At 38.3% G+C, this 22,153-nt stretch overlaps 1 protein-coding gene across 1 annotated transcript in view; it reads right to left on the minus strand.

The window, feature by feature from the left end:
* MACF1 (microtubule-actin crosslinking factor 1) overlaps positions 1-22,153 on the minus strand; it is a 298,908-nt gene that overhangs the window by 164,387 nt on the left and 112,368 nt on the right. The window contains exons 3-5 of the mRNA XM_023523996.1: positions 13,966-14,055; positions 10,172-10,249; positions 5,879-5,971 (exon numbers count right to left, since the gene is read on the minus strand). Coding sequence (XP_023379764.1) covers positions 5,879-5,971; positions 10,172-10,249; positions 13,966-14,055 — 261 coding nt within the window. The remainder of the gene's footprint in view (positions 1-5,878; positions 5,972-10,171; positions 10,250-13,965; positions 14,056-22,153) is intronic.

Below are 22,153 nucleotides of genomic sequence, written 5' to 3' on the forward strand. Positions count from 1 at the left end.
CTAAAAAAAAGAATCCCTACTATTTAGCATACATTTTTTTAATATGTGTTCAAACATTTTGGAAATCATAAACCTCTTTATAAAGTTACCAATACTACCAGTCACAACAGTAGTAGCAATTTTTAAATCTGGAACCAGCCTCTCCCTCAACTGAACACTCCTTTGAGATGACAACCACCACCTAAATCCGTATTATTATCCTAGTTCATTAGCACCAATAACAGAGATCAACTATAATGAGTGTTTTACTGATCCCCTAACATTTGATGGTTCTAGTCAGCATTTCTATTTTGCTTTATAAAGCACATGTTCTTGGTGAGAATAGCTAATAGACACTTCATAATAAAATATTAGAAAACCACAGTGATACATAACTAGCAAGATACATATCACACCCTATCTGAAGCAAGACAAGGAGGCTGAAGACTCTATTTAATCCTTTATCAGCCAACCAAAAGCTTTGCAGGCAGGGACCCTTTCCCTACACTCCCAAACATGTAGCTAGTCATATAGGCAAAGAAAGGAAATCAGTAGGAAAAGCATCTGGGAAAACCCTTTGGCAGCAAAACTTCCCTCACTGAGAAGACAAAATAAGCATTCAGCTAAGTTGAAACAGCAAACAGAGAAAAGCAGGTAGCCAATACGCATCCAGAAGACAGACTGAGCCAAAGCTGTTTGTATCTTTCAATAAAACTGATAACAATGCAGAAAAACAGTGGGCTAGGTTGAATGCCCTAGAAATTATAAGATCCGTTAATAATTATAACAAGTTGCTATGAATTACTGAGCACATACTATATTCCATATCCCTGTCCCATACCTCCCTGATTCTTTAAACCTCTATCAAGTTGTGGATGTCTCTTCTCACTCCCTTGAATTATACAGTCAAACTGGATGGAGTCTGTGTCTATTTCAATTTTGTTATCTCCCACAGACTCTACTCAAGACCTTGCTCATAGCTGGTCCTCAGTAAATGTTTGTGTAATTCAGTTAAAGAATACATTTTTCTACAAACGAAAACCACAAAGAAATACCATTTCGTCCTGTGCTGGCTATTATCTAAAGAGCAGACAACAAATGTTGGAGAGGATGTGGAAGAACCCACATACATTGCTGGTGGGGGTGTAAAATGATATGGCCAGTTTGGAAGACAGTTTGGCAGTTTCTTAAAAAGATATACAAAAACTTACCCTACAGACCAGTAATTCTACTCCTGTGTACATATACAAAAGAAATGAAAAGACTAATACTCAAATATTCATATCAACACTGTAATAGCAAAAAAACGAAAACAATCCCAATGTTTATCAACTGCTGAATAGACAAAACATATGGTATGTTCGTACAACAGGATACCAGTCAGCAATAAAAAGGAACGAAGTACTGATATATGCTATGACATGGACGAACCTCAAAAACATATGGCAAGAAGCCAGACAACAAAAGCCCATGTATCATATGATTCCGTTGAGACGAAATGTCCAGAACAGGCAAATTCATAGAGAGACAGAAAACAAGTGGTTACTTGAGGTTGGGGATGAGAATGGAGAATTGTAAATGAGCGACTGAGATTTTATTGCAATGATGAAAATGTTCTAAAACTGGATTATAGTGACTGTTGTACAACTCAAAAACCATTGAATAATACAAGGAAAATGGGTCAATTTCGTGATATGTAAATTATACCTTGATGAAGTTGTTTTTTTAAAGTATGTATTTTCCTAAAACAAACAAACAATAGAATGATAAACAGAAAAGTTTTTAAAACGTTAGCTAACTATAGAGAAAGGAAAGAAACAAGATGGAGGAAGCAGAGATGGAAGCTAGACTTCTTTGAGTATAACCTGTACACATTTTTAAAAATTTCTCTTTGGAACAATGTAAACACATAATGTATCAAATATAATCTACATAATGTAAAATGAAATTGAAAGGGAGCAAAGCAATCCCTAAAAATTGAGAGCAAATAAAAACAAATGAACCTAATAGTGTATTGAATTGATGGCTTAACAAAAAAGAGAGAAATTATTTCACATAACTTTAAATTACATTTATTTGTACGTCCTTAGAAAATATACACTAAGGACAAAAAGAAATGCAAAGAAATCAAATACTTCTTAGTAATCATATTGTTAATAACACTGATATTGTTATTTTGATTCAAATATATTACATTTATTATATATGATTTTATAGACACATGTGTATGTGTGTATGAAAAAGGCAATAGTAATATGTTACTGTTGTTAGGATCAAGATTTTTAGCCTAAGGAAAAAAAGGACTATGAGAAATGAACCACAATGTAAATACACACACACACACACACACACACACACACACACACACACACACACACACACACACACACACACACACACACACGCCTTCCTATTAAAAATGTACAGCTGAAACTTACTGGATTTCTTTAACCAATGTCACTATAAAAAATAAATTAATTTTTTAAAAAATGTTAAAAAAAGAAAAAAGGATACAAATATAAAGTCAAAGAAGTTAAATAAAGCTCTGTAATTCTAAATTTGATTAGAAATACCTGTATTAATCCATGATTTTTTTTTAAAAGAGAAAAATACAAATATTGGCTAGCTCTGTCTACAGAAAAAGCCTAGAAACAATGACCAACCAGTAGCACTCAGGCTGTCAATAAAGAATTAGAGTTCCATGAAGAAATTGCTAATTCCAGGCGTAGGACAGGAAATATAAAGAGCCTGGAACATCTCATCACACAAGAAAAAAAAATTATCAAAGACTATGAGGATCATGCCAAAGGACTCAGAGTCAACCTGAAAAGGCTCTTATTGGCCGAAGATGAAGCTATATATAAATAACTTCTTAAATTGATCAAATGTCCAGATTTTTCTTAAATTGATCAGTGTCCAGATTTTCTCCAATTATCTCATTTTAGAAAAATGGTTGGTCTGAATCAGAATCCAAACAAGGTCCACATACTGCACACATACACGTACATACACACACAAATATGAAGTATTAGAAAGCATTATAGCTATACGTGATTGAAACACATTTAAGTCTGTTAAAAAATCCATGAGTCATAGTGATAATAAGGGGGGAAAAATCAAGAAAGAAACTGTCTTAGTTACCTTTGGAGAATCTTAGGGAACCAACCAATTATTCTGAAAACTGGTAAATAGAGGTAAAGACAGTGCATTTATCTTTTTTATCTTGCCTTTCTTACAGGAGCTATCTCTCCAGGTAATTGATATGGTGAAGTTCTTGATACAAGTATTCTAGCTAAACTATGAAGAAAGAATTACAGAATTTGAGTATCATCATTTTGCCAACTAATGAAATAATAGAATTAGCAATGATGATCAATAGCTGCTAAAACTATTAGATGAAGAGCTAACAGGGAATGTAGAATGGATGGATCAGGCTGATAACACCTGACCCCATTAATCAATCTTAACATCATGAAAAGAGAGACAGCAGACATTATGAGCCTCCTGATATATACAGCAATAAAAGTATACAGCATAGCATTGCCATCCTTGTCCTGCCCCACCCCAATGAACCTGAATGCGATTGAGCCTCAGGTCTAGAACTAAACTACCAGTTTATAGACAATACAATAGAGGGATGGAGGACATTGTGAGAAAACATGCCAGAGATGCTACTGGCATCTTTATAAACCTTACAGGATAAAAGACTTGATTTCTTCAACAAATTGCAAAGGGGGTAAAGGGGGTAAAAGGAGTGTGGTGGGGATTTAATATAATATGTGGACCTTGTTTTGGATTCTGATTCAAACCAACCATTTTAAAAAATGAGATAACTGGAGAAATCTGAACACTAATCAGATATTTGATGATTTTTAAGAAGTTATTAATTGTATGTTCAAAATATTACGGCTTGCTTAAAAAAAAGGGTATCTTTCAGAAATACATACTGAAATACTTACAGATAAAAGTATATAAAGCCTGGGATTTCTTTCAAATTAACCTACTGGGGTTTGGGGAGTGAATCAGGATATAGAAGAAATAATACTGGCCATGACTTAATAATTATTGAACTAGATGATGGGTAGTTTTTCATATTATTTTCTCTACTTTTATAAATGAAATTTTTCATAACATCACAAATTTTTAGAGAGAAAACATTTTCCTTATGGAGCTCTTCAGGATGGGAACAGACCGATTTCCCCCATCTCCTCTGTCTCAGCAATGTTTTAATTAATCAATTCAGTTTTCATTCCTTAGCCCGTGTTTTCTTGCTAAAGAGGTTCAGTTGTAGTCAGGGTAAACAGAGACAGCAGACAGATTCCTCTTACCTCACACCTATGAGACTAACATTTGGCACTCACAGTGAGGGCAGGTTTGTGGCAAAAATACGGTTTCTCTGAAGAAACAAAAACCCTCCTCTGTTTATAAGAGTTCCAGCGGGGTAACTCTAGTCTTCTATGAAAGCTCAACAAAGTTTCTGTTCCCACCCTTGCCAAGTTCATGTTCTTGATTATCCCTATATCCAAAGCATACCTGAGACCATCCCGTGGTTCCACAAAAATACATGTTACCTCCACACTTCCTAAGCCTACCCATGCTGCCAACTGCCAGCAATGGCTCCAAACCAGAGCCTCAAGAAATAAGCCCTAAACTCAGAATTGTCTCTGGTCTTTAGGAATTCTGGTATAGCGCTGTTCTGCAATCAACCAGCAGGTGGCGCTGACTCCCCAACTAGGACATGACAGTGGCCTCAGTACCTGGAGTCAGTCAGTGCCTTGAGATGTTTGTTACCTTAGCCTTCTTTCCCCACCTGCCCCAAAAGTGCTCCCTCTAATTGATCAGCCTCTTGTACAGCAATTGGGTATAGGAAAGCTGACTGAGAAATAGCTTTTTTTAGTTTGGCTAAAGTGATTCAAGATAGACTTTATAAAAATAGGGCTGTACTTACTTGAAAAGGCTTTGCCTTCTTAGAAGGCCATGTGACCATGTAAACACTACCAAGATGCCACACTGCTCTTGCGTGTGATGGATGCTACAAGGTTGTACTTTTGAGCACATATACAAACCCAGCTACTAAGGTGCTTGCTATGGACTAAATGTTTGTATCCTCTCAAAATTCACATGTCGAAGCCCTACCCCCGAAAGTGATATAATTTGGAGGTAGGGCCTCTGGGAGGTAATTAGGTTTAGATGAGGTCAAGATAGTGGAGCCCCTATAATGAGATTAATGGCCTTATAAAGAGATGAAGAGACATGAGATCTCTTTCTCTGAATGCACTCGCCAAGGGAAGGTCTTGTGAGGATATAACCAGGAAGAGGGCTCTCACTAAGAACCCAATCATGCTGGCATCCTGATCTCAGATTTCTAACCTCCAGGACTATGAGAAATAAAGTCTTTTAAGCCACCCAGTCTACAGTATGTCATTACAGAAGCCCAAACTGACAAAGAGAGTGCTACAATTAACCAGGCTTATTTTAAGAGCATTAAAGATGAGGGAAAGTCTACATCAAAGCAGGATTATAAATCTTCACTCCACCCTTCCGAAGCATCAAAACCAACCTCTCTCCCCACCCCTCATACTCTGAGTCCCTAAAGAGTTAGTTTTGACTCAGCTGAGCCAACTTCTAATAAGCAGACTGTCAATGACAGGGCCAAGCAAAACAAGTGAAAAATCCCATTTCATCAAGAAAATGATTAGGAAGTTCTGGGTTTAGGCTGCAACAGCTTTGTCTCCAGGCCAATCCTTATCTTCCTTTCCAACTCCCACTCTTACCCTTGTTCCCTGCCAAATACAGAGAAGGAAAGCTCAGTGTGTCTGTGGAAGGCAGTGCAACTTCAAGTTCTTTCTAGGCCATGTCCAAACCAAGCAACAAGGATTCTAAGCTTCACAGACTCTACCTGGAAGTGCAAAATAATGGTCCAGATCAGGCCTAGGGTCAGTTTCGGGTTGCCATCTGTGATGTCATCATTGCGAATATTCACTAGTTTCACCTGAAAAACAAACAAAAGCTGGTCTCAGAGTGCTGTGACTTTTGATTTCATTTTTATAGATTTTCATCATTTATATGCAGTTAAACTGATTTTTTGGTGTACAGTTCTGAGTTTTAACACATGTATAGATTTGTGTAACTACCACTGCAGTTAGGATAGAACAGTTCCATCGCCCCAAAAAGGTGACCTCGTGCTATCCCTTTGTAGTCAAACCTTGCACCCACCAACTCCTAGCAACCATTGATCTATTCCCAGTTTTGCTTTTTCCAGAATGTCATATAAATGGAATCTTTTGATACTGGCTTTTTTTTTTTTTTTTCCACTCAGCGCAATGCCCTTGAGATCCCCGTCCAAGTTGCTGCATGTCTCAATAGTTTGCTCCTTTAAGTGCTGAGTAGTCTTCCACTGTATTGACACTACACTGTGTTTACCCATGCATCCACTGAAGGACATTGTTTCTTGGGGCAATTATGAATAAAACTCTTATATTCGTGCACAGGTTTTTGTGTGAGCATATGTTTTCATTTCTCTAAGGTAAATTCCTAGGAGTAAGATTACTGGGTCATATGGTATACGTTTAGCTGTATGAGAAACTGCCAAACTATATTTTCCAACGTGACTGTACCATTTTGCATTTCCAGCAAGCAACCTTGCAAGCACATGGCATTATGAGTTGCTTTTTTATTAAGTCATCATAGCCCTTTTTTCTTTTTTGTTTTTTAAGGTAAAGGGGTAGGGGTGGCGGAAATGCCTCTTCTCCCTCATCAATCTTTGGCCTGTTCTGGCCTCCATTTTCCCTCCATTTCCACCCACTTTGTCGCAGATATCCCCACCTGCCCATGACTCACTCCCATAGCATCTGCTTTACTCCTAAAATCTCAATCCAACAACACAATGTGCACAGACACACAGGCCCTCCCCTCTCTAGAATGACCAACCGTCCCAGTGTGCTAGAAACTAAGGGGTTTCCTGGGACATGGGACTTCCAGTACTGAAACCAAGAGTGGCCCAGGGAAACCAGCCTACTTCTACCTCAACCCTTGTGAGCTTTTCAACTTCTGTCACACCCTCAGGGAGCTCCTGTTCAATTATGGCAAACTGTCCTTAAGCTGCCCTGCCCTCCCTTTATGTCTTTAATTGAACTGAAATCTGCATGTCTCTAAAGAACTCTAGTTTAGACATCAAACAGAAGCCTCACTTCTTCCTTACACTAAGGGTGACCAGTACCATGCACCGAATACCTGTGTCCCTCCAAAATGCATATGTTAAATCCTAACACCCAATCTAATGGGATTTGGAGGTGGGGCCTTTTGCGGTGACTAGGTTATGAGGTGGAGATCTCAGGATGAGATAAATGCCCTTATAAAAGGGACTCGTTACCTCTTCCATCATGTAAGGACACAGCTAAACAGCCATCTCTGAACCAGGATCGCACTAGATACTGAATCTGCCTTGATCTTAGGCTTTCCAGCCTTCAGAATAGTGAGAAATCTCTGTTGTTTATAGGTCACCCAGTCTATGGCATTTTTGTTACAGCAGCCTGCATGACTTAAGACACCTGGGAAAGTTCTTTCCTTTTCTGTCTCTCAGTCACTCTCTGGGGGTGGGAGAAACTGCCCTTCCAGTTTCAGAATGAAGTTTTTGTAATCACTAATCAGTAACAACCCACAGTTAGTTGGCTGGCAGTATTGGCCTGGTCCATATTCCTCAGTGCCCCTCCCTCAGCATTTCTCTTTAATTTTGAAGACCATCTCCCTGGGCCAATCCACTTTCCACCCTCTGCTAACCCTTCCTTGATGTCTTCAGCATCTAACTCCTATTCTTCTTTCCTACCTCATCTTCTGCCATCTTTATTGGCAATTTTAGCACCCATCTGAATGACCCAAATATCACTCTGTCTGCACAATCCATCTGCCCTCTCAATTCTGATGACTTTCATTTTCATTCTGCTTTGAACGCCTCCACAGCTACAACTTGGACCTTACCTTACCATTACCAAGAACTGTTCTAAAGTGCTCTCTGCCCTTCTCTGAGTCTACTGTGCTTACCTGTCCACATTTTCATTCTATCATAGTAACTAAATCTACTCTTGATCCTTTAGCCTTCTGGCCAATCAACTGTTCTCTATTTACCTTCCACACTAAGGCCCCCTCTGGTTTCCTGACTCCACACATAGACGTTTCAGTGCTGTTTTCTCCAGTACCCTAAACACTTCAGCCAACAATTCTACTATTTATCAATTTATTTCAACAAATATTTATGAAGTGTCGATTATGGACCATTCATCATGACAAGAGATGAAGATAAAAATGTTAAGTAAGATCATGTCATCCTGTCCTCATAGAGCCTATAGTGCATTACAGCAAACAGAGAAGCAAAATTAAATATTATACTAGAAGTAAACTGCTGTGGGAGCACACAGAAAATTTCCGAAGTTAATGAGAATTGCTGATAAGAGTGACCAAAAATGAACTGACTCCAAAAATACGCATACCATTTAATGTCATCTTGACCCATGCTGTTGCCTAGCAACTGTAGCTATCCCAAATCTTTCCTATACAGCTCTAAGCAGATGAAATTTCTGACTCCCTCATCTGTCTTCCTCTCCACCACAAACTATCTTCATCCCTCCTTCTTTCCTTTTTCCTTCTTGTATCTCAGAAGAGTGGAATTTTTTTTTACCAACCTCTTCCCCACCCCCACCCCATTCCAACCTTAAACCTTGGTAATGACTAACCTGTCCTCCATTTCTATAATTTTGCCATTTCAGAAATGTTATATAAATTGAAAAAATACAGTATGTAGTTTTTGGAGATTGGCTTTTTTTTACTCAGCATTAATTTCCAAGTCGTTTTGTCTACCAATAGTACACTCATTTTTATTATTGAGTTGTGTTTTATAGTTTGAATGTACATTAGTTTGTTGAACCATTTACCCACTGAAGAATGATTGGATTGTTTTCAGTTTACAGCTATTATGAATAAAGCTACTATGAAAAATCATGTAGAGGTTTTTATATGAACCTATTTTCATTTCTGACATATGCCTAAGAGTGCAATTGCTGGGTTATTTGGTAATTGAATGTTTAGTTTTATACTAAACTGATAAGTAGTTTTCCAGAGTAGCTGTATGATTTAACATTCCCACAAGCGATATATCTGTGATCTAGTTTTTCTGCATGTTTGTCAATATTTGGTGCTGTCACTATTTTTTTATTTTATATTAGTTTCAGGTGTACAGCATAGTGGTTAGGCATTTATATAATTTGTGAAGTGAAAAGAGGCTTTTTTTTTTTTTTTTTTTTCCCAAAGAGAACCACACTGGCTGTGCTCTGAATCTCATCACTCAATCCCTGGACCTGGTCTCATCAATTGGGAAGCAATGGGAGGAAGGTTGGTACATAGAAAACAGCATGGATAGTGGAAGAAGCATTAAACTACATGTCAGGAGACCTGGGTTAAAGTCTCAGCTTTGCTCTAACTTGTGTGATATGGGGCAGGTCATTTCACCTATCTAGATCTCAGTTTCCTTAACTATAAAATGAAAAAACTGGACCAGTAGATCTCTAAGGTATCTCTAGGTCTCTTAATTCTCCTCACTCTCATTTGCAGCCTTCTTCTTCACTGGCTTCTCCTATGTCTAAAAATGTGTTGCTGTCTTCCTTTCATCTAGAGAGGAGAAACTTATTTTTCCCCTTCCTATATCCAGGTCCAATATATTCTAAATACTTTTCTTCTCTATTAAAACTGCTGTCTTAAGTCGCCAATGCTTAACGGCTAAGAGCTTCTCCTCAGACCTGATGCGACACCACCCCTTCATCTAATTTTCATGATAACATGATAACATGGCACTCTGGTTTTTCCTTTTCCTGGGTGCTATACCTTTTCCCCACCTTCTTTGGTGGTTTACCTTTCATCTTCCTTTTGACCTGCGTCTAAGATGAGTCCATACAGTTCAAACCTTAGCATCTAGATCTTCTGTTAGGTACTCCCTCTCAGGTAGGCCATAAGCCCAAGCAAGGACCACCAAATGATTTGTCCAACCATAATACAATTGCTCACTAGGCGAGTAAGACTCAGAACTGGGTCAGTCAGATTTAGCAATTACCGAGGGCTTACTAGGGGCACTGAGAACATCCTTAAATAGGAACCGAACGCCAACAGTTCCCGGCAGAATGGGGAACGCACGGGACACTCTCACCTGTCGCTGCTTTAGGAAGTCCAGGGCAATCTGCACATTCTGCAGCCTATGAAAACGCATCCTGCCCTTCTCCCGGGGCTGCAAATGAGCAAAAAAGAAGGAATGTTCATTTTAGCTACACCAATTTACCTAGGCAGACCATTTTCCTCCTCATACCAAGGACTAGAAGACCACAAAGAATTCATCGTGGTTGAAGCCAGGCGTGGGAGCATTACATAAAGCACCCTTCAATGGCAGGAACTGTGTGTGTTTCACCATGCTCTCTGAGGCCTCCAAAAGGCTTTGTTTATCGACATGATTCCCGTAACCATAGCATGTTTCGGCCACTACCACTGAATCAGTACCGCAGCTCTACAGGCTCTTCTGTAGTCATATGTGGCAGAACTTGATTCTGGATGTGAGATTAATGGGAACAAAGACTTTGGCTCTATAGCCCCTAAAATTACTGTTAAAGTCTATTGTCAGGGAAAGGTGGAAAGTCCTAATTGCATATTGCACAGTAATGAACAGAGCCAACCTTATTGCAAACCTGGCAAAAGATTAAGATAGATGTAGCTAACTGTAAACTAGGAAGTGCTCAATAAACAAGTGAAAAAATCCAAAATTAGAGGCAAAAATCAGGAAGAAACCCATTTTCCGGGAAGATGGGTGTCAATATAGGAAAGCTACCTTTTACCCCAGTATGAATTACCCAGAGCAAACAAAATCTTGATGATGTAGGGATGTTCAACATGATAATCCAAAGAAAGGTAGTTTCTGCCAGTCACTCAACCCTGGATGTCATACAAGCCACACTAGAGAAGCCCATCTGCATCCGGTGCTTCTGGTGCCCTGTCCACAGCTCAACTACTATCCAACCAAAAGTGTATGAAGTTGTTTGCCCAACGAGTATATGCAGGGATGGTTATCTACCTCTGGAATGTTTTCTCCCACTCACTTTCCACCATTGCTTTTATTTTCCTAAAACTGGGACTAAAGCATCACTCTGACTAGATTATACCCAGTTCATTTGTAAATGCCAAATTGGTACTAATTAAAGGTTGATAAAAATATAAAGCAGCTCTTTTGTGGGTGCCTGCACAGAGGAAACGCTCCCCCAGGTTGAAATGGGAAAAAAGTAACCCAACACGTGGAATAGGTAAGGGTGGAAGGATCTCTCCGGGCACCTCTCAACACTTCTAGGCATCACTCCCAAACTATGATAATCTACAGATGTTGAGGCCTCTCTGGGCAACAGGATAACTTTTTAAGTCAAAAGTTTAGGAAAAATCTTTTTAGCAAAAACCAGTTCTCAGTCATTTCAGCTAAATTACTGTGAATATATATTAAAAAATTACTGTGAATATGGCTTAGAGAATGACAGAGCCTAAGAAACTGAAAATTCTAAGGCAATGGGAAAGGAGATCAATGAGGTAGAAAGATGACTAAAATGACACGGAATGGGAATACTGTCTAATATCTGTTTCTGGAGAAAGATCAGGGGCTATAATTTAGGGCCTGCAAGCAGGACATGCCCCTCCACCACACTCTAATCTTTATTCCCATGTACACAAAAAATTAATAACCTTAAGAACATGCAAGTTAAATTTCTGTTCTCTATTGTAACTACAAATGTTATTGACCAAGGCAGAGTATCTCCATGCAGTGAGTGATTTACAAAGAGCAGGCTGTTTTGAAAACAAATGACATGGTGTGTGGTGAGAACCTAAGGGCTAGCTAGAGAGGTGGAGAGAGAGTACCAGTTAGCCCAGATGAGCAATTAACTGTCATGCTGTCAAATTTTCCAAAATTCTGCAATTTGGACTCACACAACACAGCAAGGCCACCAGAAAGCTCTGAGTCTCCAGGTCACAAAGGGACTTGACACCTCCAAACACCATTATTCTTTTTGTGCCAACCATTCTCAGATAAGCAAAACAATTCCCACTTCAAGATCATCTAACAGTAGCAAGAGGCACAATTAGTTTTAACCACTTTCTTTGGGACCTATATTCCCAGGTGGACAGGGAAGAAGGCAATTGGTAACTGAGCTACTGCAGACCTAGAGAACCTCAGACTCTCTGATGGCCCTGCAGTGCCAGCTGGGATGCTGGCATCCTCAGGAGAACCTACTACATCATCATCATCTTCCTCCTCCTGCTCCTCGCTGTTTGTATGGCGCCAGGAGGGCATGCTCACCAGACGGAGGGTCTTCAGCCCTGCTGGCTCCTTTGGCCACCAACCAAGGCAAAGACATGACAGAGTAACAGGAAATTTACAACACAAAAATGAAAAGGAGATGAATGCAAAATTTAAAAATATGAAAATAAATATGAAAATACCCTCCCACCTCCAAACATGCAAAACCAGAGCAGATGGTTTTATTGGACACATCTTATGTTGAAACACATCTTCAATTCTCCAAGGGCCACCTACCCTCTCTGCTTTTATGAATCAACTAAGGGATAAAGAGATAATGTGAATAACTGTGAAAGAGCTATTTGAATGGTTTTTGGTGATAAGATAATATTCTATGACAAGCTCCATATACACCTGCAAGTTTTCGAGAATTAGGAAAAGAAATAAGGTTGAAATGGTTTTAACCTGTTTTGCAAGTAGTGTCAGCAAAAATGTCGCTTTCCAATATAAAATCACTACAAATTCATCATATATACCAGCCAAGTTGCACAAAATATAACTTGTTGAGCAGTGAAAAGTAAAGTCCAGCACAGTGAAGTTAAAATTTCAATTACTTATGAGATTTATAAATGAGGGCCAGAGAAGAACTAGAATTCACCATGTGCTGCCTGTGCTAATAAAAGCATCTGTCAATATTAGGACAATAAAAATTATAAAATTAATTCTATTGCAAGGCAAAATGATGTGAAAACCAAGCCCAATCCTAGAAGAAGCTGAATATTACTTAAGGAATAAGGTCTAACATGCCAAATTCTGTTCTAGAAACACAACAAACAATGACTAAGAATTCACCAAAAGCAGTGAGTGGGCTGAGCTTCCCAGACCACTCAAGCTGTGCACCTCTCCTCAGTTCTCTTTCCTCGCAGATGTTTCCAGTATTCAACCCGCACAAAAGTATGTTGTCTACGCTGCTAGAGACAGAACAGAAACTGCACAGGATCACCTGCTTCCATTAGGCTCAAATATATGAAACAATAGGACCGCCAAGTGAGGTTGTTTTGATCCTGCAAACAAATCAAGAATTCTCAACTGACAAGCCAAATCACGCGGGATATGCCCTCAGATATGTAGGTGTTTCCTGCAAGCAATGTTTAATACATTTTGAGAGGAGGCAGGCATAATTAATTGTCCAAGGAGCCCAAATGTACTGCATCCAGGGCTATCCTCAGGTATCAACTTCAGCATTTCTCTAAACCTGTGAGACTCAGTAAATCATAGAAGGAAGAAAGTAAGGTGAATTGGGGAAAAAAAAAAACTCTAAACATCTGGGCTTTCATGTGTAAACTTCGAGTCCTTAGCTGAATGCAGAAAATTAAACAATTCACAATAAATGGAAAAGTGGGAGAAGTCTATATAGAAATAGACATTCAAAAATGTTTAAATATGAATCTACTATTCCTGAAATATTACTAATATCTGTAGATAAGATAAAGAACAAGTAAGGAGAAAACATGAAGTTGTGAAAGGAATATCACTGATACTTGAATCCATCATGTAATGAGAATATATGAGATACATCGATGTAAATTAAGATAAAATTACATCATTCGTAAACTCTATGTCACCAACAGGGCCACACCTGCGACGTCATTCATTAGGATAAGAGAGCAGCTCACCAGTTTGATGCCCGAGAGGACCTCCAGCAGAGAGATCAGGTTATGGCCATCACGCAGATCTTCGTAAAGATCGTTGATGTGCTTGCGGACCTGTGCGCAAGAGTAAAACAGAGTGCTTTTTATTTGATTCTGAATTATTTTATTATCTACACAAGAATCTCTGGTTCAAAGTAAAACACAAATTTAAAAATTTGAGACTGGAAACAATGATAAAATTCAGACACTTTCAGGTTGTAGTACAACACATGAAATAGTAACCCTTACCAGAAGAGTGTATGTGTTTTTAAAATTGAAGCCAAATCTATTACACATTCTAGCCAACGCTGAACAATATTCTAGAAAGTATAGACAAGAAGATGGAGAATCTTAAGCATCGTGAAACATCTCAGAAGTTATTATGGACCAAAATGTGGTACAATGGCCAATGGTGGGTAGATGAGTCCAGAGGAGCTAGAAAAGCCTTCCAGAATGCTACGAAGGAAACTAAAATGTCAGGTGCTCCATGTTTCATGGGCATACATCTAATTTAATCCTTGTCTTACCAAGTTCTCATAGTGAATTTGAGAGTTATTTTCTTTTGGGGAAAAATAATTCCAATTTTATACCTGAAACTAAAGAAAAACAAATCTCATTTTGGAAAAATGTGTGGTTAAAGTTAAACACTGTGCTAAATGCTTTACATGTTTTCTCATCTATCCCTCACATCTATAAGGCAGGTTTCATTATTATTCCTATTTACACAAGGAAACGAGGCAAAAAAGCAGTTAAGAAACCTGCCCAAGGTCACAAGTAAAAAAACTGCTCTCACTTTGGTCTTTTGGAGTCTTCGCCATTCACTACTATGCTTTATAATCACCATAATCTCATTTTATTTACTGAATCCAAATAACTGCCCTGTGAGCTTTGTTTATTACCCATATTCTATAAGAGAAACTGAGGAAGCTGAGGCTCTGAGATGTTGAGGTCACATAGCTTAGGTAAGTGGCAGTAGGTCTTCTGACTCATTCTAAGCCTAGTGATAACTTCATTGAGTGATAATTACAACACAGAATCAGAAGATTAGTGGAAATTACAAGGAAGGGGATTCATTTCAACATAATTTTCTAGACAGTGATAAAAAGGGCTACTTTCAGAAGTAGTAAATTTCTAGTCACTGGAAGTTTTTCAAGCAGAAACTGGGATATTGGGATTTCTACATTTGCAAGGAAAACTAAAATGTAGTCCTTTCCAATTGTTATATTCTAACATTCAAAATGGGAAGGAAATCAGAAAAGATAAAGACTGGAAATATCTGGGAAGACTTCCTGAAAGAGAAAACACTTGAAGGGTTATCAAATGTTTTGATAGAAAGAAAACGGGAAAACCATATATGACAAGTTACAGAGGTAGAAACATGCAAGGTATGCATGCTTGTATGTGTGTGTGTTAAGGGGTAAGGTGATGGGTAGATTACCCGATTGGAGAAAATGGTTCATGATGAACTGCATAACAGCTTTTGAAAACTGAAAGAACATTTCTTCGATTTTCTGTGCTATTCACAATGTACTCACTCACTAAAGACATGATACACTTTTTAGTTTAATCTGCAATATCTACATTTTTCTCTATCACTTTAAACCTAGACAATGAACAAAATAATATGCCCAGCTCGGACTTGTACCATTTGTTGATTTCCAGGATGTAAATATTCCCACCATGACCAATTTCAAGCTGCTAATATAATATGACAGAATGTGATGTTGGGAAGACATGTACAGTAGCACACCATTATATAGTATATTCATCACAGAGATACAGACATAATTAACCTCAAAAGCACAGACAATAATAACATGTAGTAAAATAATTATGAAGTGATGAGTTTTAAGTAACGTTACCTTTATTTTAAATAGCATTTAATTGTAAATTTAGACAATTTAATTTTCAGTAATGGTTGTGCTTACAAATCAGCTCATAAAATTCCCCCACATGTGATATTTAGCTCTGTGAGCCCATGTAGCTGGCTCCAATACTTCAAGACCTTTCCCTCCAATGGGTCCAAGGTTTCAAGTTTTGGGCCTGGAACAGCCACAGTGCGCCACTAACAGAAACGAACAGTCACAAGGGTTAGAAAGGAAATGAATTTGATAAATCCAGTTTTAAACATGTTGAATTTAAAACAGCAACAAAGGAGCTACAAATGGAAATGTTTTTACAGCAGCTGGAAATACCAGAATTCAATTTGGGTCAGCTGAGAACTTAAGTTTAGAAGTCATATGCATAGAGGTGCTAGCTAGAGACATGGGAAATGTTGGGTTTTCTGGGTTAGGGGCAAGAAAGAAGAGCAGAGTGCTAAGGACTGAGCCTGAGGGAAAAGCCAAAATTAGAAGGCAGGAATGGAAAAGCAATCAACAAAGGAAGAGGTGGGGGTGGAGAAGCAGTGAAAGAGGTAGGAAAAAACCAAGAAAGTGTAATCAAGGAAGGGATGATCACCAGTATCTAATTCTACAAGACAAAGAGGATGAGAACTAAGAAAGGGATTTTTTAAATTTCCTACAAATATGAGTGTTTTGTGAAAATAATTTTCTAGAGAGTAGTGGAATGCAAATCAGATTATAAATAAATGATAGATTTTTTTAAAGTCAGAAAATATTAAATACTTGGTGTTAAGGATTAAGAAGAAAACAAACAATGAGGAATTTATTTTTGATAGGTAAGATCTGGATATAGGCTATAAAAATTGAGAATGGGCATTAAATAATTATTTAAATAAATTCTAGTAGGGTTGAAGACCAAGTGAGATCATGTTATCAACAGAATACTAAGTACCACAGAAAACTGAAAAGAAAAAAGTCACTTTGAAATGTAAAATTAATTTCACACCAAGGTCCCAAAACTTCCTAAAAATTCCAGTATACTTTACACTTGTGAATAGCAAAATTCAATGACCTTATAAGAAACTTAGAGGAGAACTAGTTTATTATATCTCTCAGTATTTGTCTGATTATAATAACCAAATAACTATGAAAACCAATAGAGAGGGATATAGACAGAGGTAATGGAGGAGGGGAGTGCAGTGAAATTTTTTTTCTTGGAGAATTTTTAACAACAGAGAACCATAGCCTGTTTCTGAAGCTCTGCCTAGAGAAGGATAAAGAATTAGCTAACATTTACTAGTGCTTCTACGTAAGAAAATATTCAGATGCTGATATGGCATCTGGAGGGCTCAATTAACATCCTAAAATCACACAACCAGTAAATGGCCAGGCTGATCAAATCTAGGTTTGCTTCATTCTAAAGTCTTTACCTCTTCTGCACAGACCGGGCTGGCTCTGAAGTTTCCCACAAAATCTCTTAAGAAAAGGTCTCATAGACTAAGCATCAGAAGTTTTAGAGGCAGCCACATGAAGCCAAGCGTGCCCAGGAATCATCAATATGTATGTTTCTTTCCAACAAATAATCATGCTACTCTGTTAACAAATAAGATGAGTGAAAAACTTCAACTATCCAGGTCCTTGACTGTTTGCACTCCCTGTGAAAATCACTGTCAAAATTAGTCGATGCCTCTAAAGAATACATACAAATGGCTAACAAATTCATGAAAAATACTCAATATCATCTTTCCATAAGGAAATCTATAAGGAAAATGTAAAGCAAAACTACAGTGAGATACCACTTCACATCCACTAGGATGGCTACAATCAAAAGAACAGATAAGTGTTGATGGGGATGTAGAGAAATTGGAACCCTCATACACTGCTGGTGGGAACGTAAAATGGTGCAGCTGCTTTGGAAAACAGTCTGATAGGTCCTCAAAAGCCTAAACACAAGTTACCATATGGCCCAGTAGTTCCGCTTCCAGGTATACCCAAGAGAACTGAAAACATGTCCAGAAAAAAAACTTGTACATGAATGAATGTTCATAGCAACATTCATTGTTCATAATAGCCCCAAAGTGAAAACAACTCAAATATCTAACAATCGATAAGTAGATAAACAAAATGTGGTTCATCTATATAGTGGAATATTATTCAACAATAAATACTGATACATGTTATAACATGGATGAACCTTGAAAACATTATGCTAAGTGAAAGAAGCCAGTTACAAAGGAAATGGCCACACATTAGATGATTCCATTTATATGAGATATCTAGAATAGGCAAATTTATAGATAGAAAGTAGATCAGTGGTTGTCTAGGGGTGGGAGAGAATATAAGAGGGTTAGGGGTGATGACTAAGGAGTACAGGGTTTCGTTTGGGGGTGATGAAAATGTTCTAAAATTGATTGTGGTGATGGCTGCACAACTATGAGAATATACTAAAAGACACTGAATTATATACTTTAAATGGACGAATTAATAATGTAGAAATTAAATCCTGAAAAAAACTATTTTGGAAAAGTAATGAATAACTAAATTTTGAGAGGCCAAGTCCATCCTAACCCAGGTCAATCCTCCCCAATCCCCCGTGCATTAATAAACCAAGGAAATCTCTACTCTCCCAATCTTTTAAAGATTGTCTTGAAGTTATAAAAAAATAAACAATTTCTGAGTGGCTAGCAAAGGGAATAAATTCCACTTAGGTGCTTGGAATCAGAATCTGAGCCCAGAAGACTTTAAAGATTACTTAACTCTAACACTCAGTTATATATGGGAGAAGTGTGGCCTGGAGAAGTTAAGTAACCTGTGTGAGACCGTTTAGCTGGAAGTGTTGGATCACTCTCTCCTGACTGAGTTCAATATTCTTTCCCTTCACAGGCTTCCATGATGCTTGAAGGGTGAAATGACATATTATCAACATTATTAAGTTATAAAAGGACTCCCCAAACCCTCCCAAAAGAACCGAGAATTATCGTGTAGTATTATTTAACACCTGCAGAAAATCTGATCTAGAAATGCTTTCCTAAGACTGTCAAAACACAAGCAGCTCAATTTCCTTGATCCAAACTATGTTGAAGAGCAAAAAATAGGTCAGAGGAGAAAGTTTTAAAGAGAAAAGTGTGTTAATTACTCTCGTCTACACTTACTGAAAGGTACAGGGAGAGTGAGAGTGAGTCTGGTAACTTGGAATGGATTTACAAATTTACAGATTTCTAAACTATGAGAGGGTTATTTTGTATTGATTTAGTGGCCAAATCTATTCTCAAGGAAAAGCCTATTGCTAAAAAATCAGATTATAGTTGGCCTAGACTTTTCACTTAGGGAAAAACTGTGCTCAAATGCAGGGAGTAATAGTGGGACCTGGGGATCCCTGTTGAAGTAAGAGGGAGAGAAGGGAGCAAAGTGTGAGGCTTTTTGCAGATAAGAATTCTATCATCTCTCAATTTGAGAATTCCTTAAGTTTTGAGAAATCTAACAGTGGTACCAGCCAACCCTGATTAACAAAGATTCTCCGAGGATGAGGATGATTCTAAAACCCTTAAAGGGGAGCTTTACTTAATAGGCAGGCACTTACACACAGAGAGTAGAAAATCTAAGCCCAAATGTAGGCCCAAAACTTTCAGTGGGGGTTGAGATGTGCTTAGAATCAAATCAAGCCCTGAACACTCAGGTCCAGGAAGATAGCCACAAACCACCATATAGTCACACTTTGGTAACAAAGGCGACACTCCTCTCCTCAGTGTCTAACCAGCACTACGTTGTCAATCTCTTAAACACCACTGCTAGTCTTCTTCTGACCTTTCCCACAGACATGAATAAGCAGAGTTGTGAAAGTACACCCAGTGCTTAGCGAGCAGTGAGCGGTCTCATGCGGCTACAGCAGAGGATGCACAGGAGAGAGTGCCTGCCTGGAATCATCAGAGCTGTATACTACTCTGTGTTCAACCAGAAGACCTCAAACAGACAGAAAAATTGAGAACATTAGCAAAAATTTAGAGTTTAAAAACTTTTGCTCATTCGTCAGGAATTTTTAACTAAAATCCAGAAGGCTAGTGGCTTCTAGATTGCATACATAAGTAAAAAATGAAACAAACTATTCCATCTGCTAGATTAAATACTGGCCTTTCTTTTCTACATACAAACTTCTGAAGTCAATAGGAACTGACCAGAGAAAGCATTTCTCTTCCTTCTTACAAGCTCGAGCTCTCCATTCTGTCTCATCCTCTCACCCTTTCTTGAAGTTCTCTCTGAGGGGATATACTTTATCAGCTACTAGGACCTAGATATATGGCAAGGATAATTTAAACAAAACCTCATTTAAAACCCTAGATTTTTCATTTTGGATGGTTCTGGCATATAAGCAGAATTCTTGGGTTTATAGGCTTGTATTCTAAATTAGGTTATTTATATAGTTCAGATGCTTACATCTTTAACAAACTTCTTTTAAGACTGAATCGGTAGTGTTCTCAACTAATAAAGAGGAATTAATTTGCTTGTTCCAGAACAGATGAATATTTGGGAATCTGAAAGATCCCAGGTCAACTACATCTAGAACTGGAGAGACTTGGTTGTTTTGATCTTATATCAGTCTACTTGCCAACGGCAATAGTAATCTGTGTGTACTTGGAGAGCACAGCAAAGGATGCCTGCGTTTTAAAAAACAAATCTCGATACCTAATTCTCAGCCCAAAGTTCAAAAAATTCCAGTAAAGGAGAAATGATTCTGATTAGCAGTGACTCTCTCTCTCTGAAATATCCCAAGATGAGAAAACGCCATTGGAACAGTAAAGCTGGAAGTCTGAGAAGAGATGACAGATAGCTCTGGCTAGCCTCCAATTTCTAACAATGCTATGATATGTTCATCTAGTTTCTCTCTCCCTGGGCTTCCTGTCATCATACAGCACTGAGGCAGAGGTCCAAGAGGCAACATTAGCTACAAATGAACAGCAGGGAACCAGAGGATTTGTATTCAACTACAGAATTTAGGGGGACAAGCTTGAGGCTGGATAAATTCAGTTCTTCCGATTATTAGAGACGAGATATAAAAGCAGAGCAAGTTGCAGGCATAGTCAGTAGAAAGAATAAGTACTTTTGGTCAGAAGACTCATGATTGATCATTAGCTCCATCCTTCACTAGCTATGTGATCTTGGGGAGTCATTTCATCCTTCTAATTCCCACCTTCTTTAATTATGAAAATTGAAAGGCGAAAATACCTTGACCTCCTTCAGGCTGAAGTCAGAGAAGAATGTCCTTTATAAGCTATAAAGCATTATCAAAATATTATTCACTCACGGCAACAAATACTTATTGGGTACTTCTTTTGTCCCTGGTGCAGTGCTTGGTAGAGAAAGTAGCATAATACAGTCCTAGCCCTCAATGAGAGCTCTAACAGAGGACACCAATGTGTGAACATACGAGGCATCTCTCCAAAGTGGTATGGAATAGAGATGAAGGTGCAATTAATTTAGTCCAAGGGATGGAGGTCAGTCTTAGGAAGGTAATATTGGACCTGTGTAAGTAGATGATGGCCAAGCAGAGAAGCTAGGATGTGCATTCTAAGGGGAGAGAAATGAAGAAGCAAAGAGTTATGAATGTATATAGTGTTCAGGGAGCAGTGGGTTGTCTTGTGTGGCTACAACACAGGCTACACAGGGGAGAATGCCTGGAAATAAAAGTAGACAGATGAGAACCGGCTGAAAAGGGTTCTGCATTATGACAGAGTTACATGTCATCAAACTAGAGGCAACTGGTACATACTGAAAGAATGACAGGGGAATAGCAGTTTTTTCCTCCCCTTTCTTTGTCCTCGCACAAAAAAAATAAGAAAGAATATCTACCTTCAAGTTACAATCCAGCAAAAAGATAAATGCTACAGGTATTATAACAGAAGTATGTACGGAGTACAGGGAGGGGCATAAAAAAAAAAAGGGTTGTCAATTCCATATGAGAGTCAAGAAAACATTTATTAAGGGGGTGTTAAGTTAGTGTTACCCAGGTAGAACAGAGTTAGAAGGGAGCACAAAGGGAGCAGTGAAAGCAAAGATATAGAATCATAAAATAGCCTGGCGCATAGTTCAGAAAGAGCTTAAGGTATGAAGGGAATTTGATGCTATAACCTGGAAAGGTAGGCAGAAGCCGGTGCCAGTACTGAAAAGGTGAAGAGTGCAGGTTCTAGACTTTAGGTTGTCTGAGTTCTAAAATTTCAGTTCTGCCTCTTTGTAGTGCTGTGACCTTGAACAGGTTACTTAACCTCTCTAAACCTCACTGTCCCCACAGACAAAATGAGAATATTAATAGAATCCACAGCATAAAATCACTGAAGGAT

The sequence above is a fragment of the Pteropus vampyrus genome, unplaced genomic scaffold, assembly GCF_000151845.1.
Source record: "Pteropus vampyrus isolate Shadow unplaced genomic scaffold, Pvam_2.0 Scaffold435, whole genome shotgun sequence".
In the NCBI taxonomy this organism is placed as follows: Eukaryota; Metazoa; Chordata; class Mammalia; order Chiroptera; family Pteropodidae; genus Pteropus; species Pteropus vampyrus.